This window comes from Halichoerus grypus, chromosome 11 (genome assembly GCF_964656455.1).
Source record: "Halichoerus grypus chromosome 11, mHalGry1.hap1.1, whole genome shotgun sequence".
Taxonomy (NCBI): domain Eukaryota; kingdom Metazoa; phylum Chordata; class Mammalia; order Carnivora; family Phocidae; genus Halichoerus; species Halichoerus grypus.
In genome coordinates, this window is record NC_135722.1 from 95,416,066 (window position 1) to 95,433,440 (window position 17,375).

The 17,375-nt window shown below is 51.7% G+C and overlaps 1 protein-coding gene across 7 annotated transcripts in view; it reads right to left on the bottom strand.

Moving 5' to 3' along the window:
* The window catches only part of GRIK4 (glutamate ionotropic receptor kainate type subunit 4), a 416,727-nt gene that overhangs the window by 286,174 nt on the left and 113,178 nt on the right, over positions 1-17,375 (bottom strand). For all 7 annotated transcript variants that reach the window (XM_078058853.1, XM_078058852.1, XM_078058851.1 and 4 more), the window contains exon 3: positions 6,464-6,595. In XM_078058853.1, the coding sequence (XP_077914979.1) occupies positions 6,464-6,545 (82 nt within the window). In that variant the 5' untranslated portion in view covers positions 6,546-6,595. The remainder of the gene's footprint in view (positions 1-6,463; positions 6,596-17,375) is intronic.

Here is a 17,375-nt window from a genome sequence, read left to right on the forward strand (position 1 = left end):
AAACAATCTCACAGAGCTGGAGACAGGTTTTCAAAAGTCTAACTCGATACCGTTAGGACTCTTCTCCCAAACCACGTGCGTCTCTGCCAGGCCGGGCTTCGTCCAGCAGAGCAACAGCTCCCGTCAGGCCACCACATGTGTGAAGGGGCAAAATGAGAGCCCAGGGGAAACCAGGCCATTCTAGCACAAGTGAACCCACGCAGCCACACACCAAAACTAATCTGAAAATCAGCTCTATTGTCTAGAACTTTTAGTTAGAGAACAATAGCCCCATTCCTCTGCTCTGATACCCCAGCTCCTGGGACCTTTCCCAGTTTCCTCCCAGAGATCATTCACGATATGTTTAAGAAAACGCAATGTTTGCTACTGTTACTTGCCTATTCTCTTTAGCTCAGCTGGATTTCGGGAGGCCTTGGGTCTTGGCACGCTGGTCTCTGGTGGCTTTGGGTCCCACCCAGCAAGAACGTACTGCCGAAAGGCAATTCAGGACTCCGCCACCTTGGCTGTCCTCCAACTCTGCTCCCCAGAACCCCTCTGCTACCCGACCTGGGACATGCCCTCTCCTCTCCTCCCTTCGAGGCCACCACCCTGCTCTGGATGAGCTTGGGCAAGTCACAAACTCTGAACCTCAGGACCCTCTTCCATAAGATGGGCTCACTCCTACCTGCCTTGCAGGTTGTTGGGGAAATTGACCTAACACGGGTGTGAGAACACATTACACACTGCAAACCATGGCACAGAAGTCTCCAGGCGGCTGGGAGTAAGGACTGTGGCACTGCCTAAGGGGCCCTTTGCTGGCTTACTTCACCTTATGGGGACCCCAGTTTTCCTTATCAGTAACATGAAGCCCATCTGGACCGAACTCAATCCTCACGTCTCAGCAGAAGAGACTATGGCCTGAGGTCGTACTTCACAAAAGCGTTCTGGAAAGGTGGACAGAAAATCCAAACTTCCCGAAAGCGTCCTGTGTGGTGTTCTTGGAAGAAGACAAGCTGCAGGTGAAGGCAAATGATGACATCCTGGCCCGAGTGACTCTGCACAGCACATTGGCCTGGAGGCTCCTCCCTCCCCACTAGAGATGCGGCAGCAGGGGTGGGGTGGGAAGCAGGGAGAGACAGCCTGGGGCAGGCACACATGCATACACACACACATGGACTTATCATTAAATGATATTGCTTGGTGTTTTTGAGCACTGACCAATATCTGGGGAGAGAGAAATCTGAAAATGGACGGGTCAAGCTCAAGATTCAAAAACTTGCCATCAGAGCATGCATCTAGCAAACATTTGGTAGGCACCACTCTGGGGCAGGCACCGGGCTAGACCCAGGAATACAGACATAAAGAAAGACACAGATCCCCTAAGGTGTTCGGCAGGGGAGAGATCTATGTCCCGGAAATCTTTCCATATTCCCTCTCTAGATGACAGATGAAGGAGAAAGTCATCAATTTCTGTTTGTCACTAATGTAAAAGACCAATTGATTGCCTACCCGGGTGACTCAATTTGGAAAAGAGATGAAAAGTTACATGCCCATCAAAATTCCATAAATCACCATCACGTGGTAACATTATTAAGGGGAGACCACTCCTCAAAAAAAAAAAAACAAAAACAAAAAACCCATGGTGAATCCTTGGCAAGGCGCACAATTCTGCTGGTATATCTGGATCTCGGTGTCTCAAATATATTTAACACACAGCAGAAGAGGATGAAAAAAATGGTGTTTTTTTATTCTTCCCCCTTCCTTCCCCCAGTTCTCTTATTATCTCCATCTTTATAACATTTGAATGTTCTATGTTTAACGTTCTCTCTACAGGACTTGGAACTCATTGGGGGAAACAAACCAAGTAAAAAATGGTAGTTGTAAAGTGCCTGGGTGTCCTAGTAAGGCAGAGCATCAAATAAATCCAGGTTCTCGCTGCTTTACCAGCCAGGGAAACTCTAAACATGAAAGGCAATGGCTCCCATGACCTGCTCATGTGTCTGCCGCCCCCCACGCTCATCGGGACTTCTGTGCCTCCACGAGCAAGCTTCTCAAATCCCCAGGCCTCAGTTTCCCCATCGGTCAGACGGACTTTCTCTGTGCCCTTAGGAAATTATTTGCAGGGAAAAGAATCAGCGAAGAGCTAGAGACTATGAGGCAAAGACTCCATCTGTCAATTCCTTTCCCGGGTAGAACACGGTACCGTCCACGTGACTGCTTTGATAATGGGATATCCCTAATGTCACCAGGGGTGTACCAGCTGCAGGAGAGCAGAGTAGAAAGAGACAGCTTTGGAGACGGGTTCAAATTTCCGTATCTAGGTGATCTTGGAAGAGTTATTTAAACTCCTCGAGCCTTCATGTCTTCATCTTAAACATCAGGTGGTTAATTCTGACGTGGAGATTGCCTGATATACATGAAATACATAGCACAGTGCATGGCAGGGAGGAAGGCCTTTCCAAGTGGGAGGTACTCTGATGACTATAATCATGCCCCCGAGTCCTCAGCGCTCGGCACCGAGCAGTCAACAGACACCTGTCGAGTGCACTAATGAATGGATGGTTGAATCATCGTATTTATTATTAGAGCCAACATCTGCATAAGAACCCAAGGAGGATCCTCAGCCCATTCTGGTTATCTGTTCTAGATAAGACAGAGCACAATTTCTCCTTCTCCTTTTTCTCCTTTCTCTTCCCCTTCCTCCAGTAAGTCTACGTCTTTAAGCATACGTAAGACCTGAAGACAGGAAGTTAAAACAATGATACCAAAACGTGTTCTTGGGGAACCAGGTCTTGCAACAGGCAACGATCCATCCACACATTCCCATTCACTGAATCCAAGTGATACGTTTACATACATGGAGTGTGTCAGGTGGTCAATCGCCCTTGGAGTTCAGAGTCTGGTGGGAAAATGCCAGAATAACCAGAGCACAACCCAGTAGGTGCTGGAAGAGGTGTTAAGTACCAGGGAATGGGAAATACGACAGGAAAAAGATGATTTCTCCCCGGGAGGGACAGGGTGATCATGAGAAAGGACTTTGCGGAGGAAGAGCTATTTAAGCCTGGGAGAATGGTGATGGAGAAGGAGGAGGAGGAGAGGAAGAGGAAACGTAGTGGTAGCAGTTTTCCAGGCAGAGAAGCTGGAATGGCAAGAGCAGCTCCCAGGCACGGGAGGGGGATGGGTAAAGCCCAGAGTAAACCTTCCTGGTATATTTGGGTAACAGTCAGTAGTTCCGTGTGGCTGAAACTAGGGCCAAGGAAGGAGTAACAGCAGACAGTCTAGAAAGCTGACAAATCCCTACTGAGTACTTCATGTGTCCGGGGCAAGGGTAACATTCCTAACGTCAGGAACAGGATGGCAGAAAAGCACCCGAGACCACACTGCCGATGGCCAACCTGCTTCCCCAGTGGCCAGGCGAGCCCGCAGGTGGGCGGCCAAGCGAGCAGGGCCAGGAGGAGTCAAGGACTCTAGTGGTTCTAGCGTGGGCTGCCACCAGCCTGGCCACCTACTCGCGACATCCCCCCGAGGCCTCCCTCCTCATGTGTGAAACGAGCGGCTTAGAGAATGGGATCCTCAGAATCCTTCACGGCTCTAAGAGAAGATGATGATCACTTGGAGTAATATAGGGCTGGAGAGATGGGAGGGGGGTCTTCTCTGGGCATTTATTAACTTGTGGCTCCCACAGTCATCACTCAGAGAACCCATAGGGACAGAAGCAAAATCAAAAGACATTTTCAGAGGATGGATGACTGAAGGGGGCTGACATATGTGTGAGAGTTTGGGGAATTTATGCGGGCAGCCTCATAGCCATAAATAAAAATCCCTTTCTCTTACCCAAAACCTCATTCGGGGGGTAAACACCGGACACCGTAATAGACAATTTGGCTGGATCTCCCACCCTGTGCCTCACTTGAATGAAAAACAGCAGTCCCCAGGCAGGGTAATGGGTTTGGCCACCTCTTTGCAAACATCCATATTGTCACCGGCTGACGAGCAGGGCTGAGGATGGAGCAGGCAGGGCGATTCATCTCTGAGACTCCTCAGCCCTTCCTGCAGCCTCGCTCTCACAGCTATCTATCCTGAGGCTGAGGGGTTTGGAAGGAACCCTGGGAAAACACCAAATGCAGGGAGAAGTGACCCCTGGGAAGGGGGGGAGCCGCACCCCTCCCTTTCCCATGCACCTCTGGGGGCCGCGGGAGATGCGAGCACCACCGGCGCTGGTCCGGCCCATTGTGCTCAAGGCTGCCTGTTGCCAAGCTCAGCTACTTGTTTTCTTGACCTACTTCTCTTCCCATCCCTGCCTCACTCCAGATCCCCTCTGGAGCCCACAGTAATTAACACCTTCCCGTCCATTAGGTTCAGGAGACTTGAGAAAGCTCCTGGCTCCCAGGATAACCAAGGAGACGGGGAAAACGGGTCCTGGCATTGCGGGTTTGGGTTTTCCTTTTCTTTTCCTTTGTTGGCTTTACTCTGCTTCCTGGCCTGGAGGCCCAGTTTGACCTTGCCAGCCAGCAGGGCGCCTGGCTGGAGACGGGCTGCAAGTGGCCTGGCGTGAACCAAAACAGAGGGCCACCAGCGTCTTGACACAACTGGACAAGCAATGCTCCGGGAGTGGGTATGGGAGTGGGTATGGGAGCGGGGGGGGGGGGGGGGGGGGCGGGGTCCCTCTGAAGCCCTCCATTGTCAGCACAGCCACGAAGAGAGGGATCTGTCAGCTCCACTTTCTGCTTCCCTCCCGGAGAACCAGTGTCAGGAAAGCCAAGGCCGTGAGGCCCTGCCGTTTCTGGCTCAATCCCTTTCCGCTTCCCATTAGCGACAAATGGAAATTGATGGGTTACTGCTTTATCCACTCATCTAGACAGGGAGAAAACCTCACAGCAAACGCTGAATAACTGTAGGCATCTTATAAATTAAGCATCTTAAGGATACGAACCGTTTTGCTTTGCTGCTAAGCAGAATTAAATGAGGTTTTGAAGTTTCGGTAGAAATGAATAGGGAAGAGGGAGAGAAAATTGTTTTTAATTCCTTGCCTTTAAGCATGCAGAGTGGTGAGCGGAGGGCAGGGTGAGAAGAACTAAGTCACCTGTCTGCATTCCTGATTCTAATCAGCTGCTGCTGCATATGCATGGAGAAATGTGCCCACAGGTCCACACGGGGTTAGCCCAGAGACCTGCAGCTCGGCCTCCAGCCCGTGGTGCATGGCCTAGCCAGGGTCTCAGCTTCTGGCTTGCCTCTGCCCACCCGGGGTCTCCTGACCACCACCAGTAGGCCAACCTCTGGGACTCTGGAAAGTCCTGACTGCAACCGGCTTAAAGCCAATTTCCTGAGACTCGGTGTCACGATACCGATACCTTCCTTCTCAATCAGCCTCTAACACTTTCAGGTTCAGGTCTAGGATCTAGGATCCTGTCTCGTTGGCAGCACCCACTTCCCCCCACAGCCCCCCCCAACTCCCTACCCCAGTCTGGGAAGAGGGGCATCAGATGGGTACCTGGCTGTAGAACCTGCCTACGTTTGAGTCCTTCTGGGGCTGTTGCCTCATCTTGCCTCAGGGGTCCTGCTGTTAATCCAGCCTTCTTATGACAATGACCCACCTGCCTGGGCTTCTCACTGCTGTGCCCCCACCCATCTGTCCACACTGAATCTGTTCCCCATATACATACAATCCCCCAATCCCTGACACCCCACATCAGTCTTGGGCTGTCAGATGACCACACAGTGCATGCTGGACTGAACTATCTCCTTGTCCCTACAGCCGGGGATGTTTCCCTACAACCCAGATTAGGCCTGCAGTGAATGAGGCTTGCACAGTCCTGGGGAAGAAGAGGCATCTGACTACCTAGGCACTCCCAGATTCCCAGGGGAGGAAGGCCTCCCTCCTGGAAAGGGGCTGCTGATGGGGCAGGGAGCAGCTGGCCTGCCGCACCTAGACTGGGCATCCCCACAGCAGCAGGGCCAGGGAGAGAACATGGGTCACTGAAGTGGCCTTGCCCTCCCTCTCCAGAACCAGGCCAGGGAGAACAGACACACCAAGTCAAGGGTCCTGCTAAGCAGACGGCCAGGGCCCCTGAGAGCACTCCCTGACTTGATCCGAGGCACACTCTCCAGGAAGCCCTCTTGGATTGATCAGAGAAAACGAGAGGTGATCTCTTCCCTAATCTCCAGCCCTGGATTTAGAATCCCCATGGCCATTCCCACCCTCCTTCTTCATCTGACAGCTGCCCCCTAATGTGCCAGGCTGAGTCCATCACACACTGCAACAGGGACTCAACGTCTTTCTTCTCCTCACAAGGGGGCCGGACAGATCGACCGCCGGATCGGAGCTGTGAGCCCCTCGGCTGCACCCCCACCACCACCGCTAGTCCAGCTAAACTCGGGGAGGGCACGGTGTAGGAGCAGATGTCCCCTGTGGACACCTGGGCTACAGGCGGGGGCATCAGCCAGAGCTGGGCTGCCCCCAGGGTGCCATGTGAGCAGCACTTACCGATCCTCAGGGAGTGCGGGCTGCAGGCGACCATCACGAGCCACGCCGGAAGCAGCACCAAAGGCGCCGAGACGCGGGGCATCTTCTATAAATCCTCATGGAGCCCTCTGCTGGTCTGGGCATGACATAACTCTGCGAGAGAGCGGTGGGAGCCTGTGAGTCTGAAGCCTGTGCAAGGTAGCCACCCACCCGGCCCCGTGACCGGAGCTGCCACCCAAACAGCCTCTGCGGGGGGCCCACAGTCCCCTGCAGAATGGCTGGCAGGACCTGTGGGAAAGCTCCAGGCCAGCTCCAGGCCCCTGTCCTTCCTCCCTATGCCAGGCCCACAGAAGGCTCAGGTTCGAACTCCAGCCCCCAATCCAGTTGGGGGCCCATGGGCGTAACTGTGACTGAATGAAGGGGCTCCACTGTTTTGAAATTCCAACTGGGAATGAAAACCTTCATCTGCTCTTAAGAAACAAGAGCCATGAGTGAGCTGGAGAAGGAGGGGTGGCAAGGTTAGGCCACTGCCCCGGGGACACGCCACATGCACTGCTCACTGGGGAGTGGCGTGGGGAAGGGACCGGGTTCAACTTCAAGTCCTGCTCCTCCACATGCTAGCTAGGTGGCCTTCATGAGGACTCTCCTCAGCCCCTCAGCTCAGTTTCCTCACAGGTAAAACTAGCATGGCGTCACGCGGGTAGGAGAGGTGAACAGCACGCAGACTGAGATAACAGGGGAAAAGCAGCTGTGCTCAGGCCTGGCCTGAAGGACGGGCTACACACCATCAGTCCCTCCCTGGCCCAGATGGGAGAGGTCTGGTCTCAGCAAATACTGAGGGCAGAGCACACATACCAGGTCATCAGCTGGTTTCTCCATCTGCTCCTGCTACCTGCCGAAAACGAACCCCTCCCCATCCTTTCCACCAGTCGGGGCCGATGGGCCTCTGATGTCAAAACCAGAGCCTTGGAGGGGACTGCCTCCCCCCAGGCGGCAAGGGTGCTGTCCCCTGCCTGTCCCCCTTCCCCCTGAGACCTCTGACACCCTGAGAACAGAGTCTGTAGCCTGCCAGCTGCAGTGCATCAATGGGGTCAAAGTGGGGCTGGTAAGCACCTGGATATGCTAACCCCAGGTCACCCTTGGTCAGGAAAGTACCCCCTGAACAGACAATCCAAAAGAAAAATGGGCAAAACACTAGAACAGACACTCCACTAGTCACTGTATCCAAAAGCCTATAAACATTTAAAAAGGGTCTCAACCTCACTGGGCATCAGGAAATGCAATTTCAAACCACAATAAGATACCAATATATGCCCACCAGAATAACTTTTTAAAAAAGACAATATCAAGTGTTGACAAGGATGTGGAGCAACTGGAACTCTCATACAGTGTCAAGGCAAGTGTAAGTTGATAGAACTGATTTGAAAAACTGGTCTTTATGCTCTCAAAACCCAGAGTTTTACATGTACCCTAGGGACCCAGAAACCCTGCAATAGGCATATTTCCAACAGATTGTGTGTCTATGTGCTCAGATGTGTTAGATGTATTCGAGATGTGTTAGAATGTTCAGAGCAGCACTTTGCATTTCCCCAAACTGGAAACTACTCAGATGCCTAGCAGCAGAATGGAGAAATACGGTGTATATTCACGTAACAGAATGTTACATAGAAATGAAAATTAATCATCAGCAACCACGTGCTGAGATTCTGGATGAATCTCATAAACATAATTTGACTGAAAGAAACCTGGCACAGAGAATACATACAATATGATTCTTTCTATAAAAAGTACAAAAAACTGTTAGAATCCCAGCTGGTGGTTACCCTTGGGGGCGGGCAGTGACTAGAAGGGGACATGTGGGGTCTTCTGGGAGTGCTGCTGATGTCCTGTTTCTTACTCTAAGTGCTGGTTATGCAAGTGTGTTCGGTTTGTGAAAACTCCCTGAGCTGTATACTTATGCTTATATTCACTTTCGTGTGTGTGTGTGTTACATACTTCAGTAAGTCTTTGTTTAATGACACCCCCCCAGCACCACACACTTGATGTTCCAGCCACACCCAGCACCAGGAAGCCTCCTGTGCACACCTGCTTCCCTCGGCCTGATGCTCCTCTCCCCGACCCCTGCCCTTTGCCAGAATCCAGAGCCCCTCTCTGTGCCACTGTGGCAGACTATAGTGGCTCTCACAGCACTTTCTCCCACTGCTGGTCCTTTAGATGCCCACACGTGGGATCGGTGTGGTCTTCTTAAGGGCAAGGACAGTTGCCAGCATGCTGTTGTATCCCCAGAGTCTACTTACACACAACAGGTGCACAGTATGAATTTGTTCGATGACTAGAAGGGCTCAAGCAGTCACCTGCTATTGGGAGTCAGAGTTAAAGAACGGTAAAGGACTAAGACAAAGGCAACTCTGCTGTTGGCAAATCAGGCCCAGAATCTGTCCTTTTGTTCACGGGTATTGGTGCAAGGATAGATTACAGCACACACGGTCTCGAGAGAAGCTTGACATTCTTACTCATTATGGATAAAGTTGATTGTTCAGTGATTGTCTCCCCACTGGAATGCAAGCTCAAACAAAGGAGGTGGGGCAGGGAGCAGAAAGCTTGTTCGTCTGTCTCCTCGGGGCCCAGAACGGGGCCTGGCATATATTACAGTCTCAATAAATATTTGTTGAATGGATAAATGAATCAGCTGTCAAAGAGGAAAGAACTGTAAAAATCTGGTTAGGCTATGTAAAAGCAATCCGAACTATAATCATTTATGTCAAATGCCTTCCATTTATGCCGGATCAGCACGCCGCACAGTAATTATTATTCAGACTGCTAAATAGGTGTCAGATTAGCCTGTGTAAATTCTATTTGATGACACAACTACACTCCGTTCGTGCAGCCCTGACTCTCGTCATTCATGGCCCGGAAGCCTAGCTAACCCTGGAGACCACATGTAAGGACAGCAATCACAGAGGTCCTGGGCTGCTCTGGGGCCTCGATTGTAAACCTGGGGCATGGAGATGAGAAATAATCTCCTCCCAAACCTTACAGGAATAAAAAGAACCATGGTGTTACATGATTGTAAGGCTCGCCGGTTTGCAAAACTCTTTCCACGGTCTCTTTCTTCTTTAATCCACAGGACAAGCTCTGGTACAGCTGAGAAGCAGAGCCCAAGAAAGGGGAAGCAGTGCCTAGCTCAAGGTCACACAGCTCTTAGGAGGCAAAGCCGGGGACAGCCAGGTCTCTGACTCCACCGGCTTTTCTTGTACGGCTTTATTGTCTACATAGAAGAACAGAAAGAGGAGGCTTTCAGATTCTTTATCAAAAAGCGCAAAGAAATCTGAGGTCTTGTTTTCATTTTCACGTTTAGATGAATCTGGTCTTAGAACCAAAGAGGGCAGCCTTTATCAACTAAAAGTATTTGAATAATTTAGGAGGAAAAAGAGATACAGCACCAAGGCCCTCTTCCCACTAACACCGTCCCTCCCTGGGAAGTTTCCCCTCCTCCTGTGGCTTCTTACCACCTGCACGGTGTGGCTTCTAAATCAGCATCCAATGCCCAGCGCTCGGCGTATACAGCTGCCTCCCGCGATTCAGAGCACCTCAGACACACCCTGTCCTAGGCAAAGGGTAACCTCTCCCCTGTGCCCACCAGCTGCTTCTCCTCTGCCCTCCTTCTTAGTAGACAGCACCACACCCCACTCATCACCCAAGCCACAAAGTTGAGAGTCACCCCCAGATGGCTCCCTCCCCACACCCCGTTCTGATCAGTCACCGCATCTGGACAGCTCTGTCCCTTAAACCCCATGACTGTCTCTGCATCCTCATGGACTGCCACCCCCACCCCACCCCCATCCAGATGTCTGTCAGCAATGACCTGGACCCTGGCCAGAGCAGCCTTCCTGGCCTCCCTCCCTTGGATCTTTCCCTCCCGGGCTGGTTCTCCATTCAGCTGCGTGACGGGGATTCTTACTAAAATGCAAACATGATAATGATAATGACACACCCAGGCCCAGTCTCCCCTTGCTCTCTCCTGCCTCCGGGATCGAGGGCAAACTCCTCAGTCCACAGGCCAACCCTTCATGACCTGGCTCCTGTTCATCTGTCCGTACCACCCAGCCCACTGCACTGGACGCTCCAGCGGAGCTTGAGCCCCGACTTCCCCAATATGCCAGCTCTGTGTGAGCTTCCACATGAGATGTGGTCTCAACCCCTGATGGCCTAGAAACAGTTTTCTGCTGGCTCACTGCATTACCTCCCCTCTGAGGCTTTCTGTGATCTCTTCCCCACAGGCTGCCACCACACCTGGAACATTCTTCCTTAGGGCACACAGCCTGCTAGGAGGATGCTGTCTGCCCACAGAACCATCAGTGGTGATGGGAGGGACTGTGACAAGCACCTAGCATGTTACTTGGCACGTAGTAGGTGCTCTGTTAATATTGGCCAAAAGAAAATATTAACAGATGGCATCCAAAAGACATTGGTTGGGGTGTCTGGCTGGCTCAGTCAGTAGAGCATGCGACTTTTGGTCTTGGGGTCATGGTTCAAGTCCTATGTTGGGGGTAGTTTAGTTAAAAAAAAAATAAAGGGGCCATTTTTAAAAAAGATGTTTGCTCAGTTTACACCAATATGAAATAAATTGCCAGTTGACTTGTACATTTTGTGTATTTGCTGTGGTTCAAACAATCTAAGGGGACATCATGGTGTGGATCTGGGCACAGCATGGGGAGGGAAGCAAGCATGTGCTGTTCTTTTCTGGCAGAAGTTAAGCTCAAAGCAGGCATCTAAGCATGGCTTTGGCTCTCTGGGGGTCTCTGGCCCCACCTAACCAGAGCTGGGCCTCACTCCTGGACTTTTGGGAACTTGGAAGGCAGAGAGTCGCCACGCAGCCCTTTCCCGTGTCACTGAAGACACTGCTCTGGACGACGTGGGGTAGCTCTCCTGATCGGGCCACACCAGGACAGAAGCCAGGCTGGAGGTGGCTCCGGACCTTACTGAGGGAACACTCTTGAGCGGCTTACTCCCTTCACAGCCCACCTCCTCATCAGTAACATGGGCACAGCGATGCCTACCTCTCAGGGTGATGAGCACCAGGAGAGCGGGGAGCACGCTGGGATCTTCCACCTGTGTCTCCAATGCCTAGCACTAGCTGGCTCATAGTAGGCACTCAAAAAAGATCTGTGGAGATAATGAAAGAATCCAGTCAGATAACACACGTGGAAAAGGCTCTGGCAGTATGAAGTCTTCACCCATGACTTACATTTGGAGCCCTTGCCCGTAAGGAGCCTACAATCTAGACCCCATTTCTCTGTGGCACAGGCTGCGCTGGGAAGCTCCGGCCCTCAGCGTCCATGGTGGCGGGCAGGGTCTGACTGCCCACTGCGCCAAGCGCCGGAAGGACGTGCTGCGGGGCAAGCTGGCTCTCCTGCTTACCAGCCCCGGGGCGGTTTCCTTACCCAAACACCAAAAAACGCTCATCCCCACTTCTTCCGAAAGAAGAACCTAATTAGAACATAATTTCCCTTTTTTTTTTTTCCCAGAATCTCAGGCCGGGGCAGCCTCCTCAAGCCAGAGGGTCCCTAAAGTCTCCAGACATCTCTGGCCCACTTCCACGGTTGTACTCTGAGCTCAGGCTCTGTGAGGGCAGGCCCTTCTCCCTCCAGCTCTCGGCCAGGCCTTCAGCACCAAGAACAGCGCCCGGCCCCCCCCCCCGCGGCCACAAACAGGCCTTGTGCAAGGCCGGCATGAGTGGTTATTTAACCCTGTGCTTAGTTATGTCCTCTCTCCACAACCAGACCGTGAGCTCCCGGGGAGCAGAGGAACATCTCTTCTACCCACGTATCTTCCCGACACACTTTGCTGTGGTGCTTACACTTGAGTAGAGGCTCAGGAAGTGTCTGTGGATCCCCAACCCACGCCGGTTCATATACACAGCACAGCGTGTCGCCGGCTGATGGCGTTCAGGCAGTGAGCTGGACCCCCCGGCCCAGCTGTGCTAAACGGCCTCCCCTCTCCTGATTTGTCAGCAGTCCCTCTCCCCGTCTCTCTCTCTCTCGTCCTCATAGGGCTGTTACACTATTAATCGTGATTTTCCAGGGTGGGTCCGAGAGGCAGCTGACAGCCGCCGGACGGCGTTTGGTGGTGGGGGGATGACAGAGGAAATCAGAGGGGCAGCCAGATTAATTACAGGTTTTCTCTCGTCTGTGGGCAACAAGATTTTGATTACTCCTCATGACGCTCCAGGTTCCCCAAGACAAATGGATGTGGGCTTCTCTGCTGTTCCAACCCCCCACCCCCCCCGCCCGCCGCCGGCTGGAAGATACTCCCAGCAACAGCCAGCAGCTTGGACGGAGTATGCAGGGTGCCAGCATGGCAGGGTGGCCAGGGGAGCGGGGCCACCCCAGACCCTGTGGTCTCCTTGAGGGAGAATCAACCTCCGGGGCCTGATACAGCTGGGCAGCATGTGTATGTTTTTCCACCTCCCCGGCAAATAGTGTGATGCCGGGACCCAGGCCTGTCCTGGGAGGCAGGGACCCAGGTGTTCACGGGCTCTGGGAGATAACCTCTCTGAGCCTCAGTTTCTTGTTCTGTAAAATGAGGGGATTGGCCTAGATGATCTCTAAGTTCTTCTAAGTGGTGTAATTCTGCAGCTCTAGGAATTCTACTTCATGCTAACATTTACCGAATATATACTTAATATGTGCAAAGTACTATTTCAGCCTCAGTGCTCCTCAGAAGAGCCCTGTCAGGCAGATCCTCTCACTTTCTCCACCTGTAGATGTGGAAACCGAAGATGCTAAGGTTGAGTGAGACCCGCTAAGGTCGGCTGGCTGGCCAATGAGAATAACAGGCCACCCGCTCCAAGACCAGTTCTTACTCACTATTCTCTACACGTGCCTTCTCTCTGTATCCCAGAACTTGGCACACAGTTGGTACTTGAGGAAATGTTGGAATGTGATTATAATGATTATCATCATGTTGAAGAAGAGGAGTCAAATCCAAGTCGATCCAGGGCCCATCTGTACAATTTTCACATCAGGGGAAGCAAGCAACAGAGAAAGGAGTCTGAGAGTGTCCCCTGGCCAAATGATCAGCCCGGGAGTCCTCAATTTCTAGGATTTACCATCAGGAGATGCGCCCAGGAGTTTGTGATGAGTTACAATGTGGCAGGTTAGCCTAAGGCAGCTTGCACTGGCTTGGGAGTTGGACCTGGTCTGTCTGAGTCATCAGGATAAACTGAAGAGCGGTGGCTGGCCCCGCCCAGGCCTGATATTGGGGAACGGTATTCAGGGAGCACAGCAATCACAGGAATCTGCTAGCACTCGGGACATGTGACGAGGGATAGCTGTCCCCCCTTCTCAGACACTAGTGAGCAGGACATGAGGAATAAACTGTCTCTTTTCCCCTTCAAGCCACCCCCCTTATAGATTTCAGACTGAAGCCCTCAATCCACTTCTAAACAACTGCCCCTCACCAGAGGCCAGAGCAGACGTCCCTGGCTTCCAATCCCAGAGGCCACTCTGTGTCCTTAAGCTGGTCACCTAAGCTCTGAGAGCTCCATTTCCACAAACGTGAACCATGGACTATGGCACCTCCCTTGAAAAGTTGTTGCAATAGATTTTAGCTGTAATGCAATCAGTCAGTGTGAACTTCTTTCTTTCCTCTCTCCATCCTCCCGTTCAGGGCTCCCTCTAGCCCTACACACAGGCACCTGGAACCACATCCACATCCTCTCCCGACAAGACAGCCTCCCATGCCTCTCGCCAATAATACTGCACAGCCCTCTCATCCCCAAAACGCTGCTCCAAGTCAACCCCATCCCAGAAGCTTTCTCTGAAGAAGTTAGTTTTCCTTCCTCATTCAGACTCAGCCTCGTGGAGAAACAAAACCAGGGATTGGAGGTGGAAAGCTGACTTTGAACCTATCTCTTAACCTCTCTTCTATAAAATGGGGAAATTGTACTTCTACCATCTCCCTTACAGGGTTGCTAAGAGAACCAAATGAGAAAATGAGTGGAGCATTACTTCGCAGATGAGTAAAGTGCTTTCTAAGCAAAATGGTGTATGTTGTTCCTTTCCTCTAGACTGGCCAAAGCATATAAATATACTTAACAGCACTACGGGATTTATGCTTTATTCATTCCACAAATAATTCTACTGAGCGCCTACTACCAGGGACTGTTCAGGCCCTGGAGCTTATAGTCAGGGGAGGGAGATCAATCCCATATCCAGGAAACCGGATGCCATACTTACAGAAAATGAAGGGAAAAGTACAGGATACTATGGAGTGTGTGGCAGGGGGACATCATGTGGCGGGAAGGGAAGGCTTCCCTGAAGACAAAAGGTTTGACCTGAGTTAGCCAGATCTCTCAAAGGGGACAGGGTGGGCAGGGAGAAGATCCCAGACAGAAGAATGACATGGAGGGGATCCAGAGGCCTCTGGTGGGAGCCAGCACAGTGTGTTTTGGAAATGGCAGGGAGTCCAAGAGGATGGAAAGCAGAAACATCTTCTCCATCTGTTGTATTTACATCCAGTCTCCCTCATCAGGCGCCCCCAGGTCCTGGATGCAGTTCTGCATCTAAAGCCGACTGTCTCTTTGAACCTCGCACTGGACCCAGCCATCTTCCCAGACAAGGTGAGGAAGGCACAGCATCCGGATCTCCTTTCCAGTGCAAAGGAGGTGGTTAGAGGTGAGAAGATGGGGACTTAATCACCAGCCTCAGTGAGCCGGGGGAGGTGGGAAGAGGATCCCAGGGTCAGATGTGAAGGACAAGACTGGCTCGGGATGGTGAAAAATGTTCCTGGCATTTATCTGAGGCCACCAGGCTGGGCCCTGGGGGAGATGAGCTCCTAGCAGAGACCACGTGAGCTGAGGCTTTGAAATAAAATTGCCTGGTGCTGGAGCTGTTGGTAACACATTTAGAGTAGAGAGACCTTGCAGGAGTGCCCACAGAGGAATAGAGAGTGAGCAGGGGACGAGGCAGATGCAGAGAGAAACTGCTTTTTAAGGACAGCGTTTTAATTACTTCCAGATAAACACAGGTCTTCCCCCCCGCTCAGGATCTGTCTGGGCGTTTGGGAGGAGAGGGGGCGTCCTGGAGAGGCTTGGCCATGCCCCAGAGTGAGGCTGTATGCACTGCAGCCTTCCTTAAGGAGATCTGCAAAGAGCCGGTTGGGCTGGGTGAGCACTGTGTGATGCGGGAGAGCAGGTACATCAGAATTTAACGATCAGAAGCCAGAGATGGGTTACTATAGACTCATGGATGATGGAATGCAGACAATCTCCAGCTTCACTGAGGTCAAAGCCAGAGGAAAGTGGTCCGATGTTAGTGATAAAGAAGCAGGTCGCAGACACGGAGCCACCCTTGGCCCGGCTCCATCGTGCCCAAGTGGAGACCTCCCTGCCCACAGTCACTTCACGTACATATTAGTTTTTTGGTGTCTCTGATACCACGGTCAGAAAGCAAGGCCCCGTCCTCTTTTTTTAAGTCCTAGCCAGAGTAGGGGCCAATGCAGCCCTCCCTAGGTGCATGCATTCCTTGGGGAAGCCCAGGATGGGCCCCCTGGGCATTGGGTAGAGGAGGAGTGGGGGGTGAGGAGGAGAAGAAAACCAGATATGGTAAAATAAAGGTGCATAACAAAGCAAGTGGTGTCCCCTTCAAGATGCAAAGCAATTGAACTTATTCTACGGGGGTCATCCAAGCTAAGCAAGACTCTGCGACTTGCCGAAGAGCCTGTGAAGGGTCCATCCGCCCCTCCCTGCCATCCAGCTCTGTTAGCACTGACAGCCATCTACTTGGGAAGGCCTGGCACCAGGCTCCGTGAGGGACAGAGAACAGTCACTGGCTGCTGACTAGCTGTCCCCTGGAGAGGGTTCTAGAATGGCAGTCAGGGTAGGAAGGAGACTTGCTTTTCATTCTAAAGCATTCTCTGTGTGCATTTTAAGAGATTGGATTGCTTTTTCAATTAAGAAATCTACTTCATAATTTAAAAAACAATAAAGAATCTCAACTTTCTCAATGACTGGCTCTAAGACGTGGGCATGTTACTTAAGCCCCTGAGCCTGGGTCCTCCTGCTCTGTATAGTGAGGCTAATAACACCTCAGGTTCAAGTGCTCAGTGACTGACTGCTGGGCCTGCCCAGGCCCCTCGCAGCATTTCTGGGCCACTCGTCAGCACCCGGAAGGGAACGGTCCCTGCACTGCCTAAACATTAGGGTTTGCCCAATGACTGGAAAAGAAACGTTCTAGGCTGCCAAGCATTGGGCAGGAGCACAGACTACATGGGTGTCCAAGGAAAGCAGAGCCCCAGGCAGCCCCAAAGCCAGCCTCGGCAGGACATGGGACATCAAACATTCGGCAGAACCTGGACGAGGCCCAAAGGGGAGGGAATCTGTGGAAGAGTCTGGACTTGGGAGTCAGGAGGCCTGCTTTCAAACCTGGTTTGGCCACTGTTCCCTGCAGGATAATGGTGTAGTCGGGTCCTGCAGCCTCTCCACCCCTTAGGTGTCCATAAAACGGGCACAGGGTTGTTCAAAAATCAAAGGGGACATTATGTGTCCAAAATGTTTTCATAACATGTAATCAGAAAGTCAGGAAAATTTTCTTCTAAATCGATCTCTGGGGTTTGTTCATGCTTACCTCCTCCACCCCCATCCCCAACATTTTTTTCCCTGTCTTTTGTCCTAGAATATGTCTGATTCCCCATCTCTCAGACTGATTGAACAGATGAATGATTTATCATTGTTTTCTATAAAACACCTAAGACAATGTTTTCCACCTAGCTGGAGCTCAATAAATCTATGATTAATTAATAAAAGTGAATCTATAGAGGATGTTTTAATCCTACTCATCATTCCCCTACTCAGTGACTCATCTTAATATCAACACTAGGAAAAAAAATAATTAGGATGGCAGGTTGGGAGATCTCTCCCCTGCCCCCCATC